The 22,604-nt window shown below is 39.7% G+C and overlaps 1 protein-coding gene across 3 annotated transcripts in view; it reads right to left on the reverse strand.

Moving 5' to 3' along the window:
- Positions 1-21,314, reverse strand: part of RASEF (RAS and EF-hand domain containing) — a 35,807-nt gene extending 14,493 nt beyond the window's left edge. Inside the window, exons 1-11 of one of the 3 annotated variants that reach the window (XM_054810575.1) lie at positions 20,705-20,768; positions 20,203-20,408; positions 9,405-9,551; positions 8,542-8,632; positions 5,666-5,761; positions 4,506-4,583; positions 3,858-3,973; positions 3,109-3,177; positions 2,336-2,420; positions 1,720-1,818; positions 1,014-1,105 (exon numbers count right to left, since the gene is read on the reverse strand). In XM_054810575.1, the coding sequence (XP_054666550.1) occupies positions 1,014-1,105; positions 1,720-1,818; positions 2,336-2,420; positions 3,109-3,177; positions 3,858-3,973; positions 4,506-4,583; positions 5,666-5,761; positions 8,542-8,632; positions 9,405-9,551; positions 20,203-20,240 (911 nt within the window). In that variant the 5' untranslated portion in view covers positions 20,241-20,408; positions 20,705-20,768. Of the gene's footprint in view, positions 1-1,013; positions 1,106-1,719; positions 1,819-2,335; positions 2,421-3,108; positions 3,178-3,857; positions 3,974-4,505; positions 4,584-5,665; positions 5,762-8,541; positions 8,633-9,404; positions 9,552-20,202; positions 20,409-20,704 lie in introns of all 3 variants that reach the window. The other 2 variants (XM_054810573.1, XM_054810574.1) reach the window with 2 other exon arrangements.
- Positions 21,315-22,604: the final 1,290 nt, after the last annotated feature.

The following is a 22,604-nucleotide window of genomic DNA, read 5'->3' on the forward strand; positions in this document are numbered from 1 at the left end:
CCAACAGAGGGGAATTGATTTTATCTGCAGTCAGCAGAAGGAATCAGTTTGTGACAAGCAAAACTTTACAGCCAGCAAACACATCTCTCACGGAGACGGCAGGATAAGAGTAATGCTGTTGAATGAATGGGGATATTATTAGTATGAAGCAGAAGGCACATTAATGCCTCCCAAAGATACTCAACTTTCTGGTGAAACATAAAAACAGACTACCAAGAACTCTAACAGGGATCTCTCTAGAGTTTGAAGTACCACTGAAAGAAAAATAAGACAAAACGATCTATAATTGAGTAAGGACACACATTTTTGCTGGCAATTCCAGCTGTTTAAAAAAAAAAAAAGTGTGAAAACATAGCATGACCTTCATCACTTAGGTTGGATCTAGTGCCCAGTGAGTTCGGTGAGTCTCTGCAATGGTCTGAGGAAGCTCTGATCAATGATCTGCATCCAGTAAGTACAAAACCAAACTAGCTCTGACCGTTTCATATTTGCGCTTAGATAACTTACTGTTCTCTTTGGGTCTTACCCTGTTAATATCCAAGCACATTCACTACTCTTCAATGACAGTGTGAGATGAGGGTGTCTATTCTTTTGAAGAATTAGGCCCACATACCTTTGTAACAATTATTACATAGGAAAACCAGACACACAGGCTAAAGATATGACAAAAAAATGTTTTATTTCCGAAGTACTGAGTAAGCTAGCTAACAGATGTCCTCGGTAGATTTTTATAGTTTCTTGGAGACAAGGGGGGGAGATTTAGAATCAGACTAGAATCAAACCAGTCCAAGACCAAACAAGAGGCTGTCTGAGAAGAGTTTTCCTGAGCTTTCTGAAGTGATTGAAAAGGTTCTTATTGACTTCAGTATACTTTGGATCATATGCTTTGGTCACACATTCTTTCTGAATCAGACAGGACTACTCTCTCTCTCATTTGAGAATATTTGCTCTTCTAAGACAAGTGTGATCCCGTAGTCTTTTTAAACTTAATAAAAGCAAACCTGGCAGCTTACCTGTCATACCGTGGGTTTAGAGGAGACTGTCCACCATTAAATTTAGGACTGCTTCTAGAAATGGTACTTCCTGGTGAGGTGTTTGCTAACCGCTGTGACAGATACATAACAAATGCATAAGTTTGATGAACACAGTGTAAGCATCAAGATTTGTCATGGAAAAATGTGCATCATCAAAATTACTACTGTGTATTTTCATATATATTCAACTACTTATTTTTAATTAAACCTCATGCTTTATATAGGACTGGATGTCAAAAGGCCCATTACATTTAGGGTCTTGTTGCTTTAATACTGTACTTGCTATCCATACTCAACCACAAAAGACAATGGAAATTCCAAGAGGATGATTTCATTGACTACACCTGAAGACTTTGAAATGCTAAACTTTGAAAAGTAGCATTTAGAAAAATGGCATGTTGACTACTAGAGTGAAAAGGAAAATGTCACTGGCTGACACAGTTTCTGTGGAGATACCTCCTGGTTCTTGAGTGAGATAGTGGAGAGAAGGAGAGATCTCAACTGATAGCATGTGACAGAGTATTTTGAATGTTCTGCTGTCTCTCTACACAGTTATTCACTGGGAACAGTCTTCTCTGTAATCTGCCTCCCTTGCTTATGTTTCAGGGCATGGTAGAAGAAAATGGCATCTCTTGTTGCACCTGCAGTGAATCTTTGACAGCCAGCATCAGCAAAAGGCACTCACGTTCATTGGTATGGCATGCTGGAAACAGGCAATGACCCCTGTTTTCCTCCTTCCTGGCCAGTCTTGTCTCTGTGAGTCCATTATTCTGTCTCCATCCTTCTAAAACAGTTAATTGCTTTCATGATGATGTAAGAGCTTGCCCGATCATTAGTTTTGGAATTTAACAGATTTCCCAATACTGCAAAATGGCAGTGTAGAGTAGATTTTTTTGTAACTTTCAAGCCTTCCTTTCTCTGGTTTGGAAGATGCTAGGTTACATCTGTTACAACAGATCCTCATACAGTTGTGATAGTCCAAAAGGGTCTGACTGAGGTTCCTGTTATCAGCAGTCCCTGCTATTTGTTTTCCCAGTGACTTGCCTGGACAAAAGTTCAAATTAGGTTAAGACTTTGCTACTAAAACAAAGGAGTTTTCTGAAAAAGTGTGTTTTCAGTGGTAAGGCACTCCCATATAGATAATACAAACATATTCCCTTCAGTGCAAGAGGTGATTTATTCACCTCATCACTGAATAAAACTCAATTTTCTGACTACCCACTGAAGTACAAACAAATTTGCATCCGGTGTGTTAATTCTTAAACCTCCTAGTACAACAAAACAAAATTATAAATACATACCAATGATCTGTTGTACTTGCTGAAACTGTTTTCAAGTGCACTCCTTAAACCATCATTGCTGTCATGCAGCTTTCTATTAGCTGATCTAACAAGGAAACATAGTTTAACTTGCAGGAGTAAAGAAAACATTAGAAATTATGTAACAAAGAAAAATTGAAAAAAAACCATATCAAAAAGCCTTTTTCTTTTTCTTTAGATGGACACTGAAGAGTGATGTGGGACTAGAAACGTGTTGTCATATACTCAAACAAATGATTGTTCATGAAGGAAGCACTGTGAAGATAGCCTCCAGCAGCAGCCTAGGAAACCCTATTTCACTTCTGTGGCATGATCTGTGGTCAGCTGAGAGGAAAAAAGATCCTGTAGGAATGACCGCAAAAAACCAGCTACAGGGCAGTAAATTGGTACAGCCATTTCACTGCCCTTTACATATTGCTGAGATGACTGATGATGAAATGGGATCTGATATGCCCGTTTTCCTTTGGGAAAAGGAGGAGATCAAACAAAAACGTCAGTGAGAAACACAAAACTTAGATGCCACAGTAGTAACAGTTGTCACATCAGTATCTGACTTGAGTACATAGGAACACAAACTTACAATGAAATTATAAAGATTAGCACAGTACTTTCTACAAGAATTGCGGCCATTTCAGTATTTTTACTTGCTATTTTTTTCCCAAATCACATCCCAGACTTTTGCATACAAAAACATTTACCTCAGAATATGTTGTGACAAAGCTTATCAATAAAAACCTGAATTACTAAGAACTTACTGAAGTATTTCAATTTGTCTTTCCAGATTATCTCTGTCTTCAGTATACTCTCGGATCATTTCTAGGTCTCTGCAAAAAAATATTTATAAGAGGTGATAAATATATAGTATGAAAAAGATGTAATTTCAAAATATGTTTACATTTCTGCTGAAATAATGTTAAAAGCAGTTTCATGCAAAGTAAAATCACTTGGTATCTTCAACAACCTCTGCCATTACATCTCAACAAAGATCAACAAAATAACCACATGGACTGCCTCCTTTCCCCTTGAAATATCCTTTGTGTTATCCGAAGATAATTACAATGATACTGTAATTTATGCTCCTTTAAATGAGTATCTAGCATCTATTATAGATCTAGTATCTATTTAGGAAAAAATGGTGGAGACTGATGTGGGAGGCTTCAAAAATTATTCTCCCTAATATTCATACAGATATTAATCTGAGTGAAAGTCATGGAGGAAAAAACTGCCTGATGCTATAACTTTTACTCTTAACAGAAATCCCAGTAAAATCAATGGGCTTCCTTGCAAGTTTGCACAAGTTTGCATCATATCCAGAACTTGCTCTTTCAGAAACCTGACAAGAGAAGCAAACAGTAGTCATGGCATACTTTGCAGGGTGTCAAACGTGTACCTGTCATTTATGGCAAATTTAGAAAATAAGAGTTACCAACTGCATACGTAATAACTACATCAGACAACAGATTTTTTCCCCTGGTAAAAATATTATCATGTAGAAGTACCTTACCTCTCAGTGTTCAAAGTCTGATCTGCATACTCGCTTTTCAAGCTATCTAATTCACTCTGTAGAAAAGCTATATTTGTCTGTGCTTCTAAGAGATCTTTCTTAAGTTTCTGATTTTCCTTAAAAAAGTAAGATATTAGATGTTAGCTGTCATAGTCACCTGCATAAAATGTTGACATATTGTAACAGCAAAATAAAAATCATCAAAATTAAATAAAAAATGAAACACTAGAAAATCTGAGCATAGAGGGGTAAAGAAAATGAAAGAACTCGAAATCAACAGAGAAGTCAAAAATTATCATGCAAGAATCACTGAATTTATATTTTTCCCTTTCACACACAGAGATTCACAGATTGCTAGGGGTTGGAGATCATCTAGTCCAACCCCCCTGGTAAAGCAGGATCACCTAGAGCACAAAAAGGGGTCTATATCATGTCAAGCTATTTCTAAATGTTATACCTAGAACATGTATGCTTTTACACAAAATAGGGTTTTTCCCAAGTTAAAGATCCTCATACACTTATCAACAACTTTAAAAGTTTATTTCTTAGCTTACCAGTACTAAATGTAAAAAGCTCCAAAACAATCTGTATTGCAGCAAGTATAAAACTGAGGCTAAATTAATATGTTAAATGATAATCATCTCTTACCAGCAACATATCATGCATTCTTTTTTTCAGTTCAACCACATCTTCCCTGTGATTTACGTTTTTTGATTGCTCCTCCAGCTAGAAGGACAAAAAAATGCACAATTAATCTGTTATTGATTGTTCTGATTCAAAGTACATAAAAAGTAATGGAAATCATAAAACGTGTTACAGCTATTAAAGTTTTTAAAACCTATAGTTTTCCCAAGTGTGTGAGCAGACAGCATTACTCCAAAATTTTCTGGTTTTCTATATGATTTTTAAAAGCGAAACTTAAAAAAATGTTTAATCAGCATTTTTTACTCTGTAGGTGTGGAATATGCGTAACTACTGTAACAGAAGCCAGCTGTTGAGAAGATATAAACAGGTGTATCCCCACTAACATTAAAAAAACTATATATTACCTCACGTGTGTAGAATTTCTACTACAAGTTCTCACATTTCTTTGAGTAATTTTTATTTCTATCAATGCTCTTTTAAGTCCAATTCAATATGAAGAAACAAAAATATATCCTCATTGGTTACTATAACTTTGATAAAACTTATAGCAAAAACTAATGACAAAATTAAACCCAGATTACAAAATAACACAAACCAATATTCATATCTGTGATTTCAGCTTATCTTACACTTAGGTATCAAGTGAAAAGTCTGGTTGGAGTTAGGTTCAGACTACTAATAACTAGTTCCACTAGTAATTTCAGTTTAAAATTACAGCTTAAACCCACTTCTATCATTAACATTGGAGAGAAATGCACTAGCTGCTAAAAGGCACTGTATTATTGTAATATAGTAAATTACTGTATTTGGGTTGCCAATTTAATCTATGATAAATCTAATACTTACAGGCAATATTTCTAATGTATCAAATACAAGACTAGGTAACCGCACAGTTAACAACTTGATGGACCTAGAAAATTATCCAGCAACAGAATTTGGCTAGCAGTTTGTCCCTTTCCTAAGTATCTCAGCAAATTACACAGAATGAATACAACAGCATAGAATGACAGCACAACCTAAAAAATTATTTGCAGCTGCCATTTACAAATACACACTAAACTGAAAAACAGATATGGCTGTCCGTCTTGGGGAAGGCATTTCATAAGGTCAGTATCTCTTAAAACACTTTAAAAACTCATTTGCCATGACTTCAACTCATTTACCTTTTTAAGCTTTTTTATTGTCACCTGAAGATCCCCAACTTCAGTATCGTACTGACGCTTCAGCTCATTTAGTGCTTCTTCAGCTTTTCGCTTCTCCTGCAATAATTTTTATCTCATTAAAAGTTGAGACGGGTTTCAAATGTTTTTTAAAAAATGCATTCATCAATTTGGAAACCACACACTTTCCCCTTAGACTAATGTGTGTAATTTTATCTTTCCATTATGTCAATCTGCCCTTCCTTAATATCCACAGATACTGATTCTATAATTGCAGTCTACTTACAAAATGTTCATAAAAATAAAATGGTAAGGCAGAAGCAAAGATGTGGGTCTATTCAGTGTTTTTTATTCATGTCACAGCCTCCTGAGCTTCATAGTCTCAATATCTTAAATAAAAACTCAGAGAACTGTTCAAATTTTATTTGTGCGTAAATTTAGGTGTGTATTGCATATATAGTTGTATACATACAAACCCACCCACATATCAGGGCTTTACATCCTTTTTTTTCAAACCAGCCTTCTATAGCTTGGCATACAATGTGCTAGCAACAACACTACTGTGCCACCATCAGTTACTTATTTCTGATATTCTTTTAAATTTTTTCGCTTGCAAGTGTTGGAATATTACAGGCCCATGTTCAGTAAAAGGTATGCTGATGACAGTATCTTCAGTTTCATAGGGTACTTGGACTGAATATCAAACCATGTACACTATTCCGAGTTTTATTTTAATCAAAACAGAGAGATTTTGAAAGGAAGTTACACCAAGCCCAATGAGAAGAATGGTATGTTCCACGTGCTGTAGATGAGCATATATTTAACGCACTCCAGTCACTCCCCAGGGACTTCAGTGCACAGTTTCACAACACAAAAAACCAGAATGCAGCAGTGACACACGGTGCCAATGAGACAGGTTGAGTTCTCACAGGGAAAAGACAGGCATGGGACTTTGTTCAGAATTCTGTGCTTTCCTGTAGGTGATGCTGACATCCACGCGTTAAAATGTCAAACTGTGTTTTAAAATGATTATCAAAGTAATCAGCTTAAGATGGATTCTCTTACTCTTGGCACCTTTATACTCCTAAGTATTGTTTGGTAACTATTTGCTTCCCTTGGAGAAACAAAATACAGGATAGGCTCAACCTCCAGATACTATCATGCAGACGCAGGTGTCAGGGTGGCATGAGTGAGATCACTCTTGACAAACAATAGCCTTGAGTACAGGCATTGAGATTAATGGCTTAGTACAATCCCACAAAGTAAATATCTTACATTTACTCTCAGGGCGTTTTAGTAGGTGGAGTATGTGGAGCTATGAGCTAAAGGGAACATTTAAGAGTGAAAATGAAGAGAGTGCTGGGAGAAACAAGTTACAGCCCATCTTTCATATCTGTAGCTAGATGTGAATGGTGAAATCGCAATCCATGAAACTTGGTGACAATTTGAGGTCTTCTGAGAATGAGAAACACAAACTAGATGTGAGTAATACATAGCAGATGCGTTTTTTCATAATGCTAGTACATAACTGTGGATGTTCTCAGAATGAGTGAATATACACATCTCAAGTCATCTTTTTACAGTAGTGAAAAAGAGTCTTCAGGGCTTTCTTCAGTGATTTACCACTTTTTGCAGAACAGAAATTTTCCAGAGCAAATGTACTTGTTTTCTAATCATAAATGCTTAGTCTCTCTGGAAATGGAAAGTTTATCTGTACTGAGAGTTGCACTATCATTAGTTAAAGATATTATGATACACTTTTTTGCTGGGGTGATCTCTTTAACATTTTTATGTCATTATATTTTGTTTCTAGAAAAATAACTGACTTGTAAGGTTTCATAGGAATGTTTCCTCTTGTATAGAAAAAGATGCTGTTTGAAGCAAATCTATCAGAATACCAGTTACCTTCACAGATCAACAACCATGAACTATTTAAAATCAGCAAGTTGGTAGACTGCACTTTGCTGCTTCTGATTCTGCAAATGCTTTGGTGAAAGAACTCATACCAAATATATAGATATTCAGTGTATTATGTATCCTACAAAGCAATAATTATGCCCATAGTATATGTTTTAATTAATGAATTTCTTATGTCCACATTAGAATACTTCCACAAACTGTTATTCTTACACACATTATAAAGTTAGGTTTATCTTATGTGAATTTAGTAACAGTTGAACATGAAGCAGACAATACAGGTAGGGTGGTTTTACTGTACTGCTTTCTGCTTAGAATTGCACAGCTACATGTGGCTCTAATATAACTTCTAATAGGTAAGAGGAAGAGAATTCTTCTACTTTTTCATCAAGGCTGCAAGCCAGTTGAAACAACAGCTAAAACTTGAGCACATTGAAACAGAATTTCCCATCAACTTTGGGAGGTCCAGGTCCTCACACACTGTCATCACAATTACTCTCTCTTATGTCTCTAGCTCCTTAAAATATAGTTGGCAGCATGAGAATGGGGGAAAGAAAGATCACTGCTCCAGGCAGATATACAGATTAGCAATAAATGATCTAAGTATTAATTTCTACATAAATTCATCTACTAGAAGAACTAGATTCCATACTTTTATGGTGAAAGGTCATTTTCTCCAATCCGTTTCCAATACTGGTCTCAGAAATAAATTCCTCCAGGCCAGCATATTCTCATAAAAGAATAAGACTTTTTTTTCTTCATTTATTACATCTGAGCAGCCATTCCTCTTTGGGAAAGCATTAAGAGAATACATTTTCGATCTCATGGATACCTTATTTTCACCCAGGCCCTGCCTTTGGTGGCTCTGAATCAGCCCATCAAAACCACACCTAGCCATCAATCCTGCTGAAGACCACTGAGAGTTTGGTAATTATGAAATTCTGTAAATATAAAATACTCACTTCCTTTTTAACTTTATGCTCTGCAGCCTGTATGCGTTGTTCCATCTCTTCCTCCAGCTCACTGAGCTGAACTGCCGCTTTATCCTGAGCTCTAAAATTTAAAAGTAAATACTCTCTTAGGAATTGCCCTCTGGCTTGACAGAAAATTTGTGTGAAATGCATCTGCCTACCTCAGCTGAAACAAATTAGACAGACAGACATGGAATAACATTGCCCAGACCTTGAAACTAGTATGGTTGGAAACCAAAATCACAAATTAATTTGAAGATATAGGCAAATTACATTATAAATAATAGCTGACAGCTGATGATTAGTATGAACTATATCACATCTGCATTTTGAAAATTAAGTTAGAGATAAAAGGCCCCTGTGAAGAGACTTCAGAAGGATAACTACAGCAACGTGCATTACCCACACATACAAGAGCTCTGTCCTGAGCTAATCTGTTTGGTTTTGGCAGTAATGATGCGAGATTGCAAATGCCGGGTAGTTACAATAGGTAAATACACCCCTTGAAGCTGAAGAAGCAAAAATACAGTTTCTAAAATGAAAGTATAATGGGTGTGCATGCTAAAACTCAAAGTTACAGCTGAGGAAGAGGAGTCAAAATGTTTTAAGACATTAAACATATGAATAGAGCCTGCAAAAAATTGGTCCAGGACTTATCCAAAAATGTAAACAGGGAATCGTTTGCAAGCTGCTATATGTGCTTATGCATCTATGTGTGCACATAAACCAATCTCTGAATTCCAAAACATTCTGCATCGCGTTACTCTGCATAAACTCCCAGTAGTTTAACCCAACCAAGTGTGATAGAGAAAACAGTAACTGCCTAACTGAACTAGAAACACAACTTACTATACCTTTTCACTGCGATGGCCAAAGTTTCCATCTCTGTGCTTTGAAGTTTGATCTCTTGGATGAAGTTCTTAATGACATGTTCGTACGGCTGGATTAATCTTGGTTCCACTATGTGTATGTTCTGATACAGAACACTGACCTGCTCTTGTCTGAAAAAGAGAGATACCATTTTAACATGCTTACTTGGAACAATTTTCTATAACAGGTTTGAAAAATGTATTACAAATTAAGATATTCCCCTTTTTGCATATTTTTAAAATTTAGCAAGTTAGATATGGACTTTGAACATTCAGCATAGTTTACCCTTTCTGCTTCTTTAATATAGTTACTGTAGAAACAACTCTTTAGCTTAAATTTTTTGTACTTCTATTCATGGTGTATTGAAGAGCACGCCACTGGAGTAACCCATAGTGTATATCAAGCTTGTTGGTGGCTCTAATGTTATTCATAATGCGTGAAGAAGCTTACAACTTTAGGAGACTGCGTAAGAAATGAAAATGGGTATGCATGCCAACCACCTAAGTTAAAATGGATGTGTAAAGGGGGATAGGTGATCATATCTCCGTCAAGAAAAAAAGTTTTATGTTCCTTCAGCTGTTGGACTTCTAATATTTACATCTCTTGTATCAGCGCATTGTGGGGGACAGCTGTTGGGGAAATGAGAATACAGCTCTCTGGCTTAAACCAAATCATTCTGGTCTGGACAACTGCACTCCTCATAATGCCAGCCCTGTTTTATACCCCAAAAAATTAATTGTTATAAGAAGTTAATCCTATATGTTATTCTCATGTGAAAGACAACATACAGAAGAAAGAAACTAGTGATTAAAAGCCCTCCTGAAATTTATACTGCTTCTTAAAAGTTTCCCCAATGCAGGAATAGTATATTCACATTTCCATTTGATCTGGACTGATTCACAAAGATTGCACACAGTTTTAATTGTCAAAGCAAAGCATCTTGACGAGATACAAAAACAAAGAATAGCATAAGCTCTAAAACATTATTGCACAGGTTCCTACATAAAAAGCCCTGATTTCTGGTCATACCACTAGTAGCGCCACATAAGCCTTTGTGTTACATGCCAGCTAGGTTCCAATATCTGGATTACCATAAGACAATACACCACAGAAAATTCTTTAACAGAATTTAGCAGTCCCAAGGAAAATTGAAGCTGATTGCCACGTAGACTATATGCCAGAACATGAACAGGTGTTAAAGAACTTAAAAATTAAACAGAAAAAAAAAGGAAAAGAGAGGATCAGGTCTAGATAGGTGGAGGAAGCAGGCCAGTAATGTGGAAATACAGCATAGCAGTGGCAGAAATGCAAACAGAAATAATGTTTTGCAAGCTCTGGTCTAACACCATAACTAACATATCATGAATATATGACCTGGTTTTGCTATTAAAGGAAAGCTTAAACTCTGATTTAATGATCCTCCTTGTTAGACAGATTTTTCTATCTTCTGTGAATGTAGTGCTATTCAGTACCCTCACTATACACGATATCAACAAGTAATGTATATTCTCTGCATTGTTTCCCCACATGAAGCAATTCCACAGCTCACATTATCAACATGTATGTGATTTCCCACTTCTATGGGATTTTCCCACTGGAGGTATAACTCATTTTACTACAACAGTACCACAATTGTTACTATATGTCAGATTCCCATTTTAAAGAACCAAAGTATTTCAGGACACTGGAAAATCTGTTTCCAGCTGAAATGCTGACGTTCACTTCAATGCACAGCAGTACAAAGAAATACAGATTTACTGATGCCAGGGGCATTTCTGTGTACATACTTGTTTCTGTCTTGCAAAGCTTTTTCTTTACAAAGGCTAATGCTTTAGTTGTATTAAGTATTTTCAGAAGTTAAGTTAAACTTAATGTAGTGCTCCAATGTATGCACACAATTTCTCTTTCAAAATATATTTTAAACAGAGTAATGTCAAGGTTCGCAAATAGTCACAATAGTGCACAGATTTATCTGATCATCAGATGCTACAAACTATCTGTAAATTATATATTATTAAAGAACTCCTGAGATCTAGGTTTACTCAATTAATAATTCACATTTTAAAAAACTGTTAAGGACATTTTCCTTACCAACAATTCGTTAAAACAACACCGACATTATCAGCACCATCACAAATATTAAAACTAGGAAAAGCCAAAAAATAAAAAACTCTGTACTATTACAACATTCAGACAACTGTGAGATTTCTGTGTTATAGAGCTTACTGCACAACGGAGTTTTGGAAAGGTTCTGATGATAGAGTGTATCACAAAATAAGTCTGAGGTTTGGGTTCATCAGATTTCAATTATATTTAAAGTGTGAGCAGATTTGTAGCATTTAGAGACTGATCTCCAAGTACATGCAGCTAGACAAACAATAAGTTCAGTGTCTCCAGGTGTTACCATTTCATAGAATCACAGAATCATAGAATGGTTTGGGTTGGAAGGGACCTCAAAGACCATCTAGTTCCAACCCCCTGCTGCGGGCAGGGATACCCTCCACTAGACCACGTTGCCCAAAGCCCCATCCAGCCTGGCCTTGAACACTTCCAGGGAGGGGGCATCCACAGCTTCTCTGGGCAACCTGTTCCAGTGCCTCACCACCCTCACAGTAAAGAATTTCTTTCTAACATCTAATCTAAACTGACCCTCCTTCAGCTTAAACCCATTACCCCTTGTCCTGTCACTACACTCCCTCATAAACAGTCCCTCTCCATCTTTCCTGTAGGCCCCTTCAGGTACTGGAAGGCCACAATTAGGTCTCCCTGGAGCCTTCTCTTCTCCAGGCTGAACAACCCCAACTCTCTCAGCCTGTCCTCGTAGGAGAGGTACTCCATCCCTCCAGTCAGCTTTGTGGCCTCCTCTGGACTCGCTCCAACAGCTCCATGTCTCTCCTGTACTGGGGCCCCCAGAGCTGGATGCAGTACTCCAGGTGGGGTCTCACAAGAGCAGAGTAGAGGGGCAGGATCACCTCCCTTGACCTGCTGATCACACCTCTTTTGATGCAGCCCAGGACACGGTTGGCTTGCTGGAATTTTACAGAATTCCTATCACACTTCCATTAATGTTGTGTAGGCTTGAGGCTGGGGCCTGGCTGTACTTCAAATATTACAAAAAGTAGCCTCCCCGTGGTCTCTCTGTTTGAAATTCCATTTATTTTTGATAGTTGGACTGAGAACTAGTCATGTATGCTGCATTTCATAAATTCCTAACACTTCAGCGGTTGTCCTTCAGAGCTGCAAACTGCTCACCAAAACAGCCAATAAACTATTCCAGTATCGTTTCAAATTTTAGATAGAAGCAGACATTGTGCATATCCAGAATTAGCTGCTGAAGAATGTCAATTCTTCAAACAGTGCAAATATACACACAGTCCTTTAAATGAGTCAGATCTAAAATAGAAATGGCACTAGCCAAAGCGACATGGACAGAGTTTATCAATTTTCCAAGGCAGATAAATTCAGCACAATCTAGGTCAACATATATGATTTTTAGAAAGATGAAATCTGTGTTCTGAAATACTCTTTTTTCCTTTAAATTTCACCAACAAGATGCCTACTAATAATCTTGTTTCCTAGAAAGCAAACAAAGAGTAGGAAAATTACTTGTTACTTGATGCTAACATAAAATACTCATTACTTAAGCTAATGTTTTCCTGATTCTCTTCTAAATCACAGGTCACTGAATTAGGGTTGGATCTTTAATGACCTACATTACAGGGTTATGCTGGTATTCTATCTTTCTCACCCCATTTTGTGCAGGATTAATCAGCTGCTGCCTTTAAAGCAAATGAAGCTACATCCCCAAAACTACACTGTACCTCAAAGTATAATACAAATCCTACATTCAAAAATAGCACGTGCATACTGTTAATATGTGAGGCCTCCTACCATACAGATTGTGAACAGAATAGCAAAGTTGGAGGTACAGAGTCTTACGCTGAGGGAGCAGAGAATCAAATAATTAGTCTGGCCTTTGCTTGCTATATATTATCTGCCAGGAGCAGAAGACACTTGTAGTGGAATATTGTAATGTATTTGCCACTTTCATTCCCTTTACAGGAATGCCACAGCCACTCCCTCTTGCAGCATCTTTTCAAAGTGTATGCAAATACACATACCAGAACTGAAGATAAAAATCAGTATCTCCATGCTGCTGAGCCTCTGCCATAGAGCTAAGTCTGCTCTAAGACGCAGTAGTCAGAAGCACAAAGTAGTTATTGTCAGAGTTTATTCTCCCTCTGTGATACGAAACCCTCTTTATATTTATTATTCCTCCTTAGCCCAGTGACCACCTACCGTCCAGATGGATTCAAAATATCTCAGTGACTCAGTTTTATGAAGTAGTACTTAGGCTTAAGAAACAAAACAATACCCATACAACCACAACTGTGCAGGATCCTGGAAAGGGCCTGGAAGGCTTTTTTAGATCAAATTTGGCCATGGAAATTCCCAGTAACACTTACCTGAGTGCTTCTATGGCAACTTTACAGGAAGTCTTAATTAGAAACCTGACTCAACAACTACTGCAGCAACAAAAAAAACAGAGGAGAAATTAAAGTCATGCAACAAAATTGATGGGACTCTGCTTAATCTCTTATGCCTTCAGCAAGAGGAAATATACTTTCATGAATTGGGAAGACTGCTATTGATTTAATCACTCCAAGTATTCGTGATGAATTAGCAGCAACCACACTGTGATAACATTTTATAGATACGCAGGATTTTGGAAGGATGAAGCTATATACACACACACACACATATATATATATATATATCAACACGCTGTAAGTATTTGATGATTATGAGAGGAATTGTTCTGAATTGTCTCTTTTTATATTTTCAATCACTCCTCTGTTTTCACATGGTTTGGTAAATATCAGTGATAGCACTACAGAAGGACAGATTAGTTGCAATGAATATTGCCCCATTTGTTTGTTTGTCTCCAATTCCCCTTGAAATGCATGCTTTTTCTTCTGCAAATTCTTTAGTTATTCAAAAATATTTATCAAGGAAGATTTCGCAAATGGATTTCGCCAAGCTGACCCCTGAACTCTGAATATTCAGTCTATCCTTTGGCTGGATACAAAGGCAACTGGAATGCTCTTACTTCAGTTTCAGTAAAATTCATCAGAAATACTCAGGTTTGCCCTTTAGAACTGGTCTTCCTTGATATCCTGAAATCACTTTTAAATGGATTTAGCTGCACCCCTTTAAGTTCCACACTAACACAACTGCAGACATTCACAAATATTAGTGCAGAGAAAGAGCATTTTTTGATATATGACATGAAAGAAACTGTCCTTTTGGATCATGGTTATGCTACTTGCCATGCATGCCTTTCTGCTGCTTCTACAAAGCACAGACACAAAACATTAGTACCCAAAAAAGTACAGTATTCTGGCCAAGTACTGCTCTGGCTTTACCCCACCTCATTTCAAAGGTTTTATAAGGTAAGCTGTCTATAAAATTAGTAATTAGTAAGTGTAATTAGTCAATATTTGCACAACTTCACATAAGAGTTAGTTCAAGCCAATGTGGTTTAACCTAGCTGGTAGCTAAAACAACCACAGAGCCGTTCGCCCACTCCCCACACACACAGTGGGATGGAGGAGAGAATCAAAAATGGGGAAAAAAAAGTAAAACTCATGGGTTGAAACAAAGACAGTTCAATAGGACAGTAAAGGAAGATAGCAATAATAATAACAACAACAACAATATACAAAGCAAGTGATGCACAGCACGACTGCTGACCACCCGAAGCCAATGCTCAGCTAGTTCTCAAGCCACCCCACCTACTGGCCCACCTCCCAGCTATATAAGGAGCATGTCATCATATGGTATGGCATCTCCCTTTGGCCAGTTTGGGTCAGCTGCCCTGGCTGTGCCCCCTCCCAGCTTCTTGGGCACCCCTCGCCTTCCCACTGTGGCATAATTTCATATAACCCACAGAGCTCTGCTAATTCCTATCAATTCATAGCATTATAGACTGTTTGCCTAATGATCTACACTGTGAATGCAGCTCAGAGGCAGTTGACGGAATTTATCGAAGAAGAATCACTCTACAGTTGCTCAGTACATTACATGTGTTCCCTAGGCAGTTGCCAGATAGAGGATGCTATGTTACATGCTTCCCTTAGCCTGACCCCAAGGGTGGTATTTTCAGTGTAGCTTTCCACGAAAGATGTACAAAGGCAATAAGCTGGTGGAAAACTGGAGGAAATCAAACATGTGCCAGTGATGTTACAATACTACCTTCCCTCATTCACATGGTAAAGATTCGGTGTTTCTTCCATTGCTATTTTGTGTATGTTTACCTGGGTCTGCTTTAGAAAGGTGGAGATTGACAAGGTGACCAGCACAAGTTCAAGCCCCTGCTGTGCAGAGGACTCTGGGGAGAAGAAAGCAGCAAAACAAGGTAAAAACTCACATCAGCAGGAGCTGTGCGTGGGCTGTCAGGCTTAGCTGGGCAAGGGCAAGAAAACTAGACCAAAGTGTTCCCCAGCAGGACTTATTTTGTAGGTCTTTTTGTGTACATCTGTATCTTTTTCCAACATCCTCCTGTGCCAATTACTGACCGCTGCCTTTGCTTCTATCATATTTCTTATCCATGTTCTTACCTGCAGACTTTAAGGTCTCCAAACACTTTATCTTTGTTTACTTGACCCAGACATCTTTCAAGCACTGGAAAAATGTAGTTTCTATTTTTGTAGGTGCAGGTAAAAGCACAGATAATCGCCACTACACTTAAACTTGTCATGCTGATAATATGCTCCTGTTCCTAAGTTTTAGAACATTATTCTAATGTTCTCTTCTAATTACTCTGATCACTTGTAGCAGCTCTGTTCTGGTATGGGCATGAAGGGATGAAATATAAGGTGGTCTGAGCTGGGAAGATGTGAGCTGGGTGGCAGGAGCAAGGGAAAGATCAAGCATTACACATCTGATGATCATCCTTACACTGGAGACCAATAGCCTATGTGTGCCAAAGAGATAGAGAAATACCTTTTTCTGAAAAGCAGACACATTGGATATGCCATCATATCAGCCACCAGGAAAGATCAACCAAATCCATTTCAAACTGGAAAGAATCTACTTTTGTCATGGCTGAGTGCCTAACACTTTCTCCTAGATTAAGTGCCTTGAGGAAAAACAGATTACATGAAATGTTAACATGGTGTAAAATTCACGTTATTTCTCAACCTGAAGCATTATGGTTGTTGGGGTTTTTAACACCATCTTTTCTTTTTCTGTATCTGCTCTTTCAGAAACAGGCTGCGTTAAAAGACAACAAACAAATCTGCAACCCCCCACATGACAGAGCCTGGCCAAGGGCTGATTCCCAGGGAAGGGATTTTTAAGGTTTCCAAAGAATGAATACTGTTCCCTGCCTAAAAACAGGGGTTTGATTTGGAGCCAGTGGGGCATGAGTGGAAAACACTATGGGCCAGGGAGAGAAAGATGAAGTCTACGGAAAAGGAGAACGCTCCAAAGGATGTGGTTATGATAAATGATCATGTAACATGAAAATACCAGGAAAACAAATGCTATAGTGCTTGAGTTATTTGGCACAGATGCTGTTCCGATTAAAGCGAAAAACAGAAGAGCAGTAAAAGCTAAGGTAGCTCAGAAAGTCTTCTAGCTCACAGAAAGGCATCCATCACGTTCCCAGCAGAGCACATTTGTCAAATCCTTGTCATGAGACATATTAAAAGACATCATTCTTACAAGAGAGATCCCCTCTCCAGCACTGTGACAAAGGGGGACCCAGCATTTGTTTTTCCTCAGGATTTGCCTTTATCCCTTCTCCAGGGAACACACTTTGACTTCCAAGGAAATCTCTCCAGTGCTGATATCATGGTTCATCATCTCTTGAAAGTAAACACAAATTGCTGACAAGAATTGATGCTGTGCTCTGTATTGACTTTGGTCAAGATCCATCCTGGCTCATGACAGCAAGAGCATGACAGGTTTTGGACCTTTTTTATGCAGCAGAGCCCCTCCTCTCCTTTGCTGTAGCACAGCAGTATATCCCATGAGCATTGCCCGTCTTCACAGTTTAAGTAGCTCATGTTAAAAACAGCACTTTTCGAATTTTATCACAACCCTCAGATCCACATTTTCTATACAGCTCCAGATGACATGATTGGGGGCAAACTGTTATCACAATCACATTAGGACTTTGGAATTGTATAATGCACAAAATCTCGCAGTCTGGCAGTGCTGAAATCTGACGAACAGTCAGCTTGGCCCAAAGTATAAGGCACACAAGTGAAACAGAGCCCAAGACTAAAAAGCAAAGCAATGAAGTATGAGGACTCTTAGAAGCAGAAGAATTTAACTAAAAGTAGGGATACAAACTTCCTTCTCCAGATTCATCCACCCATTCATGCTCAAATTTAGTTCATTTTCCAATCAGATTATCCAATTTGCCAAATATCACACAAAAATTGCCCAGTAGGGCTTTAAGGGATTCAGTTTATCCCAAAGCAATCCCACAATACACAAGAACGCACACAGCACATGCAGGCCCAAGTCTTTATTGATTCAAGGTCTTTGACACTAAAGTTTCAAAATCTGTTTTCTGGTAAGTTTTTTGCCTATAATTTACAGACACAAATAGCTGTCATAGCATTTGTAAGTACAGTTTTTCTCTTTTAAGTGTCAGTGGATGTCGGATCACTCTGTGTTCAAACCAAGGAATGGAAAAGCATTGCCATTAGAAGACCTTCCCACATGCTTAAACAAGCACATGCCTATTAGAAGCATGGAGGGTACCTTTCAATCTTACCACTGAAATTCAAACAGATCTGAGGTTGGCCACATACTAAAAAAGAACGCAACACCCAATAGCACGGTCAAGGGCTAAACCCTTCCAGTGTGGGCAGTACCTTGGAACACTCCCTGCCTGGAGCACCAAATGGGTAAGTTTCTTAACTTTTTTGGTCTACTCCTGTATCATCTGGGTTTGAGTAGTTTCTCCTCTGTACTTACTCTTCTCACAGTTTTTAATGCCAATGTTACAGCAAACATATGAAGAGTAATAAACCACAATGTGAGGACACCAACTGTTTTATAGTATTGAAGATGCAGGTGTGTTCCAAGCTAGGGCTGTTTTTGAAAGTACTGCCTTTCCTTAAAACAAAACTGGAACTGATAAACAACTAAGAAAATTTAAATAATTTAAATAAAAAGTAACTTTTTTGAAGTACCAGCTTGTACTTTACATGGTTTTATTGTCTTCTGTTGTTTAAAGTCTCTCCTACACCCAGACTCCTCAAACAATTTCAATATAGTCATTACTTACATAGGTGGTGCTAATGATCTCAGTGAGACTACTCACATGAAAAAAAGTTTACACATATGTTTCAACAAAAAAAAGATGTGGGCCACAAATGGAAAAAAGTTGAGCTATAACACAAGATCTACTTCTAGCACTTCAGGACAGGAAAGTGAAAGAACAAGAAAACAAAGGGCACACTGTTCTTCAGCTGACGTTGGCACATACCTAAAAAATACAAGCCAACTGTGAAGGATGTTCAAAGCTATTTATAAAGCTGAACATGAATAGGAAGCATTTACATCAAATTACTGCCCACCTGATACACACATATTTAGCAAAATTTAGTTCTGTTTGCAATTTTGATGTATAAGAATCATAACACAAATGACATTAATTGAGTCATGATGGATTAACAAAACTAAAGGAAGTGTCTGCACACTCAAACCAACAAAAGCTATTCCACTTCCCTCCTACTATCCTCTTAGACAAACAAATGGACTATATTCAAACTGCTGCTGCAAATATAGTAACCAAGATACTGAGATAGGCTTATTACCAAAAGGAGACAGATGCTTTCACGTGCCACCACTGCTCATGAGTCAGATTTTTTCCATCTCCTATTGAGCTTCTGTCTGGCTTTAGATTAAATTACACATTGCTTCTGCAAACTTTCAAGCAGTCTATTTTTTGTTGTTCTCTTCCTGTTGAAACCAATTATGTAGCAAGGAAGGCATCATGAAGTAGGTAAGAAAGACCTGTATGAAGTTACTGATCTGTCTGAAATGGAGCAGTCCAATAAGACTAACCAATGTTATTTACCCTTCCAGTCCAAAACCAAAAGAACAATCAACTCCAGTTGTGCACATGAGTAGCAGGTTAAGTATCTGAAAATTTCTCTGGAGAAACTTTTCATCTCACAACCTGAACACATTTTTAAAAGGGGCTAGAACAAAATTACTGGGGTAGGTAAGAATTTAAGATGCACTATACGGAGACTGATATGATAAAAGTTCGCCAATGACTTGATACATGCTTATGTAGAACAACAAACTGCACATTTGACTCGATTGTACAAAAGTTACAGAGAAACTAATGTGCTTCTTATTATCTTCTGTGTACCTTGCAGCCAGGACCCGCTGCAGCTGAGACAGTCTCTCTGGATATATTCGTGTACATATTTTTTTTAACTGCCTCTTAACGAGCTGCTAAACCCTTAAACTCAGATTGCTTGTTTTCCATCTTAAATCATATAATTTTTTAATGAAGGAGAATCACTCTCTATCTTTTATGGCCAACATTTTCATACTAATTTTGAACACCTCAGGTTTCAGGCACAAAATGTGCCTCTGTAAACTGCAACCAGCTCGGTACTGACAGACCCGTGGTAATCGGGTCTAATCCCAAACCAAGCTACCATCAGTTGTCTTCATTTCACTGACATCGAGGGCAAAGGCTCTCAGGGACTTCAGCGAGCTCCTCAGCCCGAGAGCCGTACTTACGAACACCTTTTGGAGGCAAAGGTGGTGCTGTTCCGCATTCACCAGGAAAAGGAAGACAAGGGTGCAAGAAAGGTGCTGGGGGCTGGTCGGGGATGGGGAGGAAGTTTCATTCGCGGCGCTTTGCATCCCGCGCGTTTCACCGGCCTGATTTTCCCACGTGGGTCCCTGGCAGAGCAGCGGAGAGGAAGCAAGCAAGCGGCTGCACGCTGGAAAAACAAAGCTGGAAAGCCTCAAAACCGGGAAGCAGATGTGGGCAAGACTCTACACACCTGCAAGTACCGCAGGCGAAGGGTCAGTCTGAACTCCCGTTCGGCCGTTCCCCAGCAGGGTATTGCATCAGCACCGCCGTATTGCTGCCAGGAGGTTTGCCGCCGCAGAGCTCCCCGCGGGCAGGCTCAGCCCCCGCACCCCCGTGGCCGCAGCCCCGCTCCCGCCACGGCGCCCGCCCGTCCCGCCGCCGCCCCGGAGTGCGGGAAGCGGCGCCGGCAGGCCTGGTCCTTACCTGGGGATGTACCTCGCCTCGTCCCCGAGCCGCACCTCGAAGTCCCTCCAGGTCTGCTCCAGCCCCGCGCCGGCCCACACCGCCGCTTCCTCCTCTCCCTCCCGCTCGCCGCCGCCGGACCGCCGCCGGGTGGCGCCGCGGAAGCCGCGGGCGAACTCCGGGAAGGTGATGGCCCCGTCGCGGTCGCTGTCGAGGCGCTGGAAGATGGCCTCGGCCTCGGCCGGCTGCACCCGCAGCTCGGCGCAGAGCGCCCCGAAGTCCTCTCGCTCGATGCGGCCCGAGCCGCTGGCGTCGCAGGCCAGGAAGAGGGCGCGCAGGCGGGACAGCTCGTCCCCCGCCGCCGCGGGATCCATCGGCAGAGGACGCGGATCCTCTGGCCGCGGCCGGGACGCGACGGGACGTTGCGAGTGTCGGCTGCCCCACCTGGCTGCACAAGTTTGCCGTCGGCGCGGCGGGGCGGGACGGGCCCTGCTCCGCCCCGGCGCCCCACGGGGCCGGGCGCGGCCGGGAGGCGGGGGGGCAGGCCGCAGGTGGCGGCTCTCCCCTGTGGCTGGCGCCTGGCCGTGCCCTGGCGGCCCCGGCACCCGAGCAGGGCTGCCAGCGCTCCCGGGAGAGAGCAGGCAGGTCCCGGGCCGGCAGGTGCCGGCCTCCTCTTGCCCCCGGCTCCCGCCCGCAGCCGGAGGTGCAAGGGCAGGGTGTGCCCTTTTGGTGCCTCTGTGCCCAGTAGTTGCTAACAGCACAGGTAACTGCTTACGAGCACCACAGGTTAAAAACATGTCCTACCCCTTGCTGCAAGGCAACGTGAGTCCCAATACTATGTGGTCACCGCAAGGTGTTAAATCTCATTTCTATTTTCCAGCAGAACAAAAATACTTATGTTCATGGAAGACAAGGAACCCAAAGTTTTACTCGATAAATTCTTGCTGACCATGAGTAGTCTTGGAGTTACACTTTGCTGATTATGTGCTCACTGCTATCCCATCACCAGTGATTTAGAAATGTATATTGTTAAAATACCGTCTTAGACTGAAAATGCAAAAGCTAGATTCAAATCAATAAACCAAAGGAGCTAGATTTTCAGTGCTCTGTATTAAAAAGCACTAGTGTCTGTCTGTCTTGACAGAAGTCAAGACTTCTCACTTTCTTGAAGTGGGACTCAAAACTCAGACATAATTGGAAGCAGTTAAATTTTAGCTGAGGGGGGGTGTTATTATTTCTCTGCACTTATTCTTGCTTATGTCTGTCTGTAAATGTAAATTGCCTATACCAAAGTTGTGATAGAGTTAAACAGAATACAAATCCAACTATTGAAACAGTTTCCTTATTGACCGAAACATAGCCGAAGACCAAGTACCTGAACTAGCAAAGCACAAATAGTCCAGCTGACCTCTCATAATAAATCACTTACTGTAAATGGGAACTATAAGGTTCTCCTCTGCCTGTGAAGCGTGGAATGCCTTCAAAGGAAATAATTGTTATTTTACAGGTTTTTATTACTATTTTGTCAGCCTTAGACAGACTCAGCCTAAAATCCTGTCAAAAATCCATATCTAGTCAATAAAACGTTTTGTGAAATGTTCCCTGCACTCCAGAGAAATGTGGTTGTTAAGTAATTTGGAATATAAATTTTAGCTTAAAAATATCAGATAACTGAAGGACTTCAATTTTTGATTTTATACTTTTTTGGCACTACATTTCTATCACACAATTTTAAAAGTACTAAGAGTGGTATCATCTTCAGATTCTGAGTCTGGCAAAATAGTGGTTTAGTAAAGCAGAATTAATTTAACAAAAACATTCTTTCTGTTTGGTGGTTTCTCATTTGCCCATCAAATTTTTGTACCCGAAGAGTATCATGAAGCCCTTATGGGGCTGATGAAGGGTTGTTCAGCCATTGAAA

This window comes from Grus americana, chromosome Z, assembly GCF_028858705.1.
Source record: "Grus americana isolate bGruAme1 chromosome Z, bGruAme1.mat, whole genome shotgun sequence".
NCBI lineage: Eukaryota > Metazoa > Chordata > Aves > Gruiformes > Gruidae > Grus > Grus americana.